The sequence below is a fragment of the Aquarana catesbeiana genome, linkage group LG08 (genome assembly GCF_042186555.1).
Source record: "Aquarana catesbeiana isolate 2022-GZ linkage group LG08, ASM4218655v1, whole genome shotgun sequence".
In the NCBI taxonomy this organism is placed as follows: Eukaryota; Metazoa; Chordata; class Amphibia; order Anura; family Ranidae; genus Aquarana; species Aquarana catesbeiana.
In genome coordinates this window covers 285,130,944-285,140,279 of record NC_133331.1, presented here as the reverse complement: position 1 = coordinate 285,140,279, position 9,336 = coordinate 285,130,944, and the positions used below count along the sequence as shown (strand labels likewise).

The 9,336-nt window shown below is 45.3% G+C and overlaps 1 protein-coding gene across 1 annotated transcript; it reads right to left on the bottom strand.

The window, feature by feature from the left end:
- Nucleotides 1–1,600: 1,600 nt before the first annotated feature.
- On the bottom strand, nt 1,601–8,822 carry LOC141104625 (uncharacterized). The gene is made up of 6 exons (XM_073594279.1): nt 8,519–8,822; nt 5,131–5,219; nt 4,890–5,019; nt 4,471–4,550; nt 4,297–4,387; nt 1,601–3,006 (listed from the first exon to the last, which is right to left on the bottom strand). Exons 1-6 carry the CDS (start codon nt 8,547–8,549, stop codon nt 1,997–1,999), a joined length of 1,431 nt encoding a protein of 476 aa, XP_073450380.1. The 5' UTR covers nt 8,550–8,822; the 3' UTR covers nt 1,601–1,996.
- Nucleotides 8,823–9,336: the final 514 nt, after the last annotated feature.

Here is a 9,336-nt window from a genome sequence, read left to right as displayed (position 1 = left end):
CCCTCCCTCAGTACAGACCCATCAGTATAGACCCCCCCAGGACAAAAAACCCCCCTCTATCAGTATAGACCCCCTCAGGACAAACCAACCCCCCCTCCATTAGTACAGACCCCCCTCATGACAAACCACCCCCCCTCCATTAGTACAGAACCACCCCCTTCCATTAGTACAGACCCCTTCAGGACAAACCACCCCCCTCCATTAGTACATACCCCCCCAGGGCAAACCACCCCCCTCCATTAGTACATACCCCCCCAGGGCAAACCACCCCCCTCCATTAGTACAGACCCCCCCAGCACAAACCACCCCCCTCCATTAGTTAAGACCCCCCAGGACAAACCATCCCCCCTCCATTAGTACAGACCCCCCCAGGACAAACCACCCCCCTCCATTAGTACAGACCCCCCCAGGACAAACCCCCCCCTCCATTAGTACAGACCCCCCCAGGACAAACCCCCCCTCCATTAGTATAGACCCCCCCAGGACAAACCCCCCCTCCATTAGTACAGACCCCCAGGACAAACCACCCCCCCTCCATTAGTACAGACCCCCCCAGAACAAACCACCCCCTCCATTAGTATAGACCCCCCCAGAGAAAACCACCCCCCTCCATTAGTATAGACCCCCCAAGGACAAACCCCCCCCTCCATTAGTATAGACCCCCCCAGAGAAAACCACCCCCCTCCATTAGTATAGACCCCCCCAGAGAAAACCCCCCCTCCATTAGTATAGACCCCCCAAGGACAAACCCCCCCCTCCATTAGTATAGACCCCCCAAGGACAAACCCCCCCTCCATTATTATAGACCCCCCCAAGGACAAACCCCCCCCTCCATTAGTATAGACCCCGGACAAACCACCCCCACCCCTCCATTAAGCTGATTAAAAAACACAGTCGCACCGCCCGGGTGGAGAACAGAGCGTGTCAGGCTTGGGCAGCAGGCGGGAGTGAGACACAGGAGGAGGAGAACTGGAACACTTCGGGCACGGACCCCCCCCCCCTAGTGACGTCACTGCGCGGCTGGTCTCTCTGCACACAGAGACACAGCCTCTCCGATCTCCGGCTGTTTCCGCTCTCCTCCTCTGACAGGAGGAGGGAGGGGGGATGGGCTTCGGCAAGAAAAACAGGGGCGGCGGCGGAAAAGGAGGAGGAGGAAGAGGAGCACTTTGGCACTTCAGCGTCCCCACTTCTGTGGTGCCCAAGTGCACTGCATCCTGTGCACCCCGGCCAGGATCGGCCCTGTTCCAAGGGCTGGCCTTCACCTCTTAAGTATCTCAGAGAAATACATAGGCTGACACTTTCAACCTCTTGCTAGAAGTCTTAGCTGCCTGGAAGAAATGCCAACCCTGTGGCTTCCAAGCTTTTCGAGTCACTGACCTACAGAAAGTATGTAGGAAGCAAAGCCAGAAGACCTGTACAATACAGCTGCTCCGTGTCAGAGTAGTCAAAGAGTTCAAAAACCAGGGAAGCATCACACATCCAGGCAACTAGTATATTTGAAAGAAGAGGTCAGGAATGGTATTCTAGGAATTCCTCCCAGGACTGTATCCCTTTAATCCGCATACAAGTTTTCAAAACAAACAAAAAATAACTACAAACATACAATTATAAATGAAACCTTTAGTTATAAAAGAGCAAAACATCTAGTTGACGCAAAAGACAGTTGTCTAAATCAAAGCGTTTAAGTGTAAGTAAACTGTACAGCGGCAAAAACCAATGAGAAGCAAGTAGCGGGTTGCAGTAAGGAGGACCCATTAGCTGCATTGATAGTTGTAGATGAAATTTTCCATCATTGCAAGAGATTTATCGATCAACCAACCAAGAACCCCTCTGGTCTGTAACTTGGTAGGCTTTGTCAACCAACATTTTTGGTTCTCCAAGGAAGAACATGGCCAGACATCTTGGCCCTGTCCCACACTCCACACAAGAAAACGGCTCTTTGCAATGTGAATGTTCTGATAGGGATGAGATTGTCTTCTTACTAAAACATTTTCCATCACTTGGGCTTCTCTTCGTGGAGCTTCATATGGGCATTGAGGCCTTTTTTCTGCATGAAGCGTTTGCCGCACTGTAAGCATAAAAAGGGCTTCTCACCAGTGTGGATTCTCTGGTGTCTGATAAGTTCTGAATTCTTTATGAAGGATTTCTGGCATTCCGTACATGAGAAGACCTCCTCACCAGTGTGACTTCTCTGGTGTATTAGGAGTTCTTTCCGCGTTTTGAATGAATGTTCGCATTCTGAACACGGAAAGATCACCACGTGCATGTGACACCTCCGGTGTACATTAAGTTCAGACTTGGTTAGGAAAGACTGCCCGCACTCGGTGCACGTGTGCGTCATTTTGCCCGTATGTGTCCGCTGGTGGAGGAGGAAGGTATGCTTCCATGTAAAACCTTTCCCGCACACGGTACACGTGTATGGATTTTTGTCCATGTGCGTTTTCTGGTGGACGATGAGATCATACTTCTGCATAAAACTTTCGTTGCACTCCGAACACGAGAAAGGCGTTTCTCCCGTGTGAACTCTAAAGTGCTCAGTCAGTTGATATTTCCTTTTGAAGCGTTTGCCGCACTCCGTGCACTCATGAGGTCTCTCGCCCGTGTGGTTTAGCAGATGTCGGGCAAGGTTGGCATTGTCTATGCAAGGCTTCCCACATACGGAACATGTGAAACTCTTCACTCCAGCATGAAGCCTTTGATGTCTAAAGAGATTTGAGCTGGATTTGAAGCAAATCCCGCACTCCGGGCATGAGAATGGACGCTCTCCGGTGTGCACTCGGACATGTTTATCGAGAGATGATTTTGCCTTAAAATATTTTTCGCAGTGAGGACACGGAAACATCTTTTTCCCTGTATGGGTGAAAGAGTCCGAGGATGGGTTTGACGATCTATCTGCATGGGAATGCCCAGGGTCTTCCTCTGGGAGATATGCTCCCACATCATTATCATTGTAATCTGGAGATGAAATCATACGCCGTTCAAAGGTATTCCACTCATTGTGTCCATCTGTTAGAGAAAAATATACTGTTAATGTGAACAATTTACATGGGTCGCAATAAAGAGTATTGTATGTTGGCAGAATAGTCAACAGTTTTACAAAACTCTGCATTGGAATTGGGTACTGTAACACCAATCTAAGATGTACACTTCTGGACCGCCCACTGTATATATACACGTCATTAATTTGACGTTATATACCGAGGCTATGGCAGCAGATAGCCGCTATAACCCCGGTATATTTTTATACAGCAGGCGATCCTTAAAAAAAAAAAAAAAAAAAGTGGGACCAGCGGCAGATTCGCCACAAGATCACTCTGATGGGTAGCAGGAGAGATTGCCCCTCCTGCAACTTCCCAGTCGTTTCCCTCCGCTTACCGGAGACGTTGGTAGCGGCGAAAACAATCCGATGTGCTGGAGGGATGGGCAGGAAGTCTAGTGAGTGCAAGATGGCCCCCACTCGACTCTACGCCCTTGGAGGACTGGAGCGACGTCTGTCACTTCTGCCTCTAGGCCTTTTACTAAAAAAAAAAATTATTAATAATAATAATAATAATAATAAATAATAATATTATTATTATTAATATATAAAAAAAGTTATTTTACATTTACTAAAAAAAATTAATTTAAAAATTTAAAATTGCTTTTTTTTTTTTTGCTTTTAAGTGAGATGTAAGATCTGAGATCTTTTTTGACCTCAGACCTCACAATAAAGAGGACCTGTCATGCTTATTTATATTACAAGGGATGTTTACATTCCTTGTAATAGGAAAAAAAGTGATCCAAATTTTTTTTTTTTAAAGGGACAGTGTAAAAATAAAAAGTAAAAAAAAAATTGAAAGCGCCCCGAGCTCGGGTGCAGAAGCGAACGCATACGTAATTCACGCCCACATATGTAAACGGTGTTCAAACCGCCCGCCGTGCTGGAGGGGACACTGGAGCAGCGGCCTGCAGCACGCCACCTAGATGGGGTAAGGACCGACGGGAGGGGGGTTTGCCAGTGTTGTGCCGCCCAGGGGGGGTGGGGGGGGTTGTTTGCGCCCGCCCCCCCCCCCCCTCCCCCCCCAAAAAAAACCCACCAGCCACCACTTGATTCGTTAGCTAGTGCGTTGACGTTGTGCTCGATAGCCAAGCAACATATTCACTAGTCCTTTAAAATAGAGCCTGGATAGCTGCATGCCAACAGTCTTGTACAGATGGAAATAGCTACTATTCAGTATTCAGGAAAATTGACAATGAGCATAACAGAAACACTTTAGAAGAGGTAGACATTTCAACATACAAGCATCCAATACTCACCTATGCTACTCTCTGGAGATATATCATTCTCAGCACAGGGCTCATACATCTCTTCCTCTTTAATTTCAACTTTACAAATCTGGTCCTCATCCTATAAGACACAAACATCAATATTTAACTGGACACTTAATGGAGAGCATAAGTATACAAGGTAAGACCCTCATCTCTACTAACCAGATCATCTTCCTGTGTGGAATCCTGGGAATACAGAGGATGGGAACATCTCTCTGGTAGGTTCCCATTACTGGATCCATCTGTAGGAAACAAACACACTGACTGAATACATTGTTTTCTATGTGTTTATCAGATGATGGGGGATCTAGGTGGACCCTCCGTACTGCTCTCTCCTTTACAATAAAGTCTCCTCTTACCCGGTGATGTGAGGGGTGGCTAATTCTCCATCATGACGTCCTTGTAGAGATCATCTTACCTGATGAGGTGAAGGTCTACATATCCTCAATCACTGGGTAAGAGGAGACTTTATTGTAAAGGAGAGAGCAGTACAGAGGGTCCACCTAGATCCCCCATCATCTGATAAACACATAGAAATCCATATAACAGAACAGTTTCTCCATTTAGTGTTCAATTCTCACCTGTGCCGGTATCTAGAGAAGGTTCCTCCTGTTTGATTGTCCCCATAATCTCATCCTGCTGATAATCCATCACGCACACCTCTTCTTCTTCCTCTTTAACCTCAATTTTCAAAAACATCTGTTCTTCGTGCTAAACCAACAGAATGATACAAATGACATCTTTAAAATGTTCGGTTCATAGGTTGAGACTACGTAGAAAAGTATAGACTAAGATCGTTTTTTTGGGGTTCTAGCAATCTACCTGATCATGGTGAGAGATGGTGTTATCTTCCTGTTTGGAATCCCGAGGACGGTGATATCTCTTTGGTGGATTTCTCTTACTGGATCCACCTGTTTGAAACACACACATTGACTGAATATATAAGTGGGGGGGGGGGGGGGGGTTTACAATCATCCCAGTTAAAATCTGTACTGTTCGTGCATAATAACTTCTCCCAGATTCATGACTATATGAATATTATTCTATTACCAGAAACTTTGTACTCATTTTTCATGGGTAATCCAGACCAGGTTGCTTTCTCTACTTGGTCACAACTAGGTGTAGATTTTGGAGTGCACAGTGCATCCGGAAAGTTTTCACAGCGCTTCACTTTCTCCACATTTTGTTATGTTACAGCCTTATTCCAAAATGGATTAAGTTCATTATTTTCCTCAAAATCCTACAAACAATACCCCATAATGACAACGTGAAAAAAATTTGTTTAAAATCTTTGCAAATTTGAATGAAGTATTCACAGTCATGACACTCAAAATTTAGCTCAGGTGCATCCTGTTTCTACTGATTATCCTTGAGCATTTTCTACAACTTGATTGGAGTCTACCTGTGGTAAATTCAGTTGATTGGACATGATTTGGAAAGGCACACACCTGTCTATATAAAGGTCCCACAGTTAACAGTGCATGTCAGAGCACAAACCAAGCCATGAAGTCCAAGGAATTGTCTATAGACCTTCGAGACAGGATTGTATGGAGGCACAGATCTGTGTAAAGGTACAGAAACATTTCAGCAGCATTGAAGGTCCCAATGAGCACAGTGGCCTCCATCATCCATAGATGGAAGAAGTTTGGAACCACCAGGACTCTTCCTAGAGCGGGCCGCCCAGTCAAACTGAACAATCGGGGGAAAAGGGCCTTAGTCATGGAGGTGACCAAGAACCTGATGGTCACTCTGCCAGAGATCCAGTGTTTCCCTGTGGAGAGAGGAGAACAACCATCTCTGCAGCACTCCACCAATCAGGCCTGTATGGTAGAGTGGCCAGACGAAAGCCACTCCTCAGTAAAGAGGTACATGACAGCCCATCTGGAGTTTGCCAAACGGCACCTGAAGGGCTCTCAAACCATGAGAAACAAAATTCTCTGGTCTGATGAAAGAAGGATAGAACTCTTTGGCCTGAATGGGAAGTGTCATGTCTGGAGGAAATCAGACACCGCTCATCACCTGGCCAATACTATTCCTACAGCGATGCATGGTGGTGCCAGCATCATGCTGTGGGGATGTTTTTCAGTGGCAGGAACTGGGAGACTAGTGAGAATTGAAGGAAAGATGAATGCAGCAATGTACAGAGACATCCTTGATGAAAACCTACTCCAGAACACTCTGGACCTCAGACTGGGTTGAAGGTTCATCTTTCAACAGGACAACAACCATAAGCACACAGCCAACAAAGGAGTGACTGCAGGACAACTCTGTGAATGCCCTTGAGTGGCCCAGCCAGAGCCCAGACATGAACCCCATTGAACATCTTTGGAGGGATCTGAAAATGGCTGGGCACCGAAGCTCCCCATCCTATCTGATGGAGATTGAGAGGTCCTGCAAAGAAGAATGGGAGAAACTTCCCCAAAATAGGTGTGCCAAGCTTGTAGCATCATACTCAAAAAGACTTGAGAATGTAATTGGTGCCAAAGGTGCTTCAACAAAGTATTGAGCAAAGGCTGTGATACTTATGTACGTGGGATCTTTTTAATTTTTAATAAATTTGCAAAGATTTCAGACAAACTTCTTTTGCGTTGTCATTATGGGGTATTGTTTGTAGAAGTTCGAGGAAAATAATGAATTTAATCCATTTTGGAATAAGGCTCTAACATAACAAAATGTGGAAAAAGTGAAGCACTGTGAATGCTTTCCGGATGCACTGTATGATTTTCTTTTTATGTATTTTAGAACTGCTTGTCTGCATAGTCACATGATCTTTTCTGGTGCCATTTAATAGGGTGATGTCCACACGATTGGTCATTAAACTGAAATATACTATATAGACTACAGCTGTATACATCTACAGTAGACAGGTCAAATATTATTTCGCTTTAGTCCTCCATTCTACTATAACCATATTCGCATGTATCTAGTAGTAGTTAGTCACAATGAACTGGATGTGTTCTGTAGAGCTAAAGTTGTTTCATGACTTCTCCAAGCCCTTTCTTCACCATAGCTTGTTGTCACAGCTGGTAGTGCTATGAAACATCTTCAAAATTGAAGAACAAGTCCATCTGAAGGTAAGTAACCACTACTAGCCATGCCATGGAGCTTCAATGAAGAAGAAGTGGCTTGGAGAAGTTACAAAACATCTTCAACATTACAGAACAAGCCCAGTTGAATGTGACTACCTACCACTAGCCGTGACATGGAGCATTAATGAAGAAGTGGCTTGGAGAAGCTACGAAATGTCTTCAACATCATGGAACAAGTCCAACTGAACATAACTAACAGCTACTAGCCATGGCAAGAAGCATTCCTTGAGTTTAAAACCAATTGGATGGTTAGCTTGCCCCTTTAGCACCAATTCTACAGGTCGGGAGTAGGATGACAAGCTCCTAGGTAAACATGACCATCACCACCGCGCTCCCCCATGATGGGCAAGGCAACCATTTTTCTACAATTTGATGACAAAGTTCCTAAGCCTACTACCTCGTTCTAACCATCAATTTAGAGCTGATCAACTTCTCATCTCATGCTCCTGTTTGAAGCCAAACCAATCAATGAACGAGAGCTGTGGGTTGCTATGTACTCCATAGGAGGATTGATCAGGCCCCTAACATTGAAGCTGAACTCCAGTTATGGATTCCAGCTAGGACCAATGAACGTATTCAAATGCCATACCTGAGGGAACCCCATGTGGTTATTATGCAGCAGGGTACCAGCTCGGCATGGGGTCCCAAAGACAGCAGCGCTTACAACAGTAAACCTCTGCTTCCCTAGAAGACTCACAGCTATGGAATATGCATAGCTACCTGGAGTTTAGCTTTACCATCGCTTCAAAAAGGTTCAATAAACTATTGGTGGTGCAGAGTGCAAAAATACAACAAGAAAATATACCCCCCCCCCCCAAAAAAAAAAAGTCCTGAATTGCGACAAATAATTGTTACAGTGACCTCAGAAGTAAGTTTATGAAGAGTCTACTGCTTGCCATGCCGGTACACTCATTCCACACACCCAAAATATACACAATCTCAAATTGCGACATTTCCTATGTCTGACGCACAGGTTGCATTCCACAGGAACACGCATTGCAAATTGATTGTTTATCGGTTGCAATCTGTGTTATCGTAATTTTGCAACATTTATCAGATGATGGGGGATCTAGGTGGACCTTCCGTACTGCTCTCTCCTTTACAATAAAGTCTCCTCTTACCCCGGGACAAGCGGTGTGGCTGATTCTCCATCACAACGTCCTTGTTTCTCTGGGTTGGAGAGGTAGATGAAGACACCTTGACGGTGACACCACCTCTGGTCTTCCCGGAAGGAAAACTTTAGAAGGTGTCAGGAGACGGCTGTAGAGCGGTAGGGATTATCTCCACACACAATACAGGATGGGGATCTCAGGAATAGGGATTAGGAACCTTTGTCCTCTGCGTGTGCAGCCATTACCCCTCCTGTACAGATGTCCCACCCACTCCTGCCATGTGACTTCCAGGTTCCGCCTTCCACAGCAAGCACATGACCATAGAACACCAACTCTCCTGAGTGTGGGCACTGCCAGTATCCAACATGGCTTCGGAGGGGTCAGCTACACAAACCCATGTGACCTGTCATGTGATCACCCTCCATGTTGTCGTGGCCAAGTTCTGCTCAGATTTGAAACATGCACTTCTACATCGAGTCGCTCTTCCGACGTTCCTTTAAGGATTTCTTTTACTTTTCTTAGACTCGTTTAGGTGGTATATATATATATATATATATATATATATATATATATATATATATATATATATATATTTTTTTTTTTTTTTTGGGACAGCCAATAAAATCTCATTGATCTTGGGTTTGAATCTTAACTACTCAAGCCCTCCCCCACTGTACATTAACCCCATGCGTTGTATATTAACCCTTCACCGGCTGTGATGAACTCAGAGCACAGAGAGGGAGTACACGGGGGTCGGGGGGGTCACCTGGTAGGCAAGGTCCACACCTGTGTTTTTCATGCATTTTCGGGGTATGTTCACCTATATG

Bases quoted from the DNA above. Each gene is read 5' to 3' on its own strand.
- LOC141104625 (XM_073594279.1), bottom strand. From the start codon at position 8,549: ATGGAGAATCAGCCACACCGCTTGTCCCGGG. The intron at 4,551-4,889 runs GTGAGAATTGAA...TGTTTCCTACAG, and splicing joins TTCTCTAGATACCGGCACAG to ATGGATCCAGTAATGGGAAC. The intron at 3,007-4,296 runs GTGAGTATTGGA...TTTCTCTAACAG, and splicing joins ATCTCCAGAGAGTAGCATAG to ATGGACACAATGAGTGGAAT.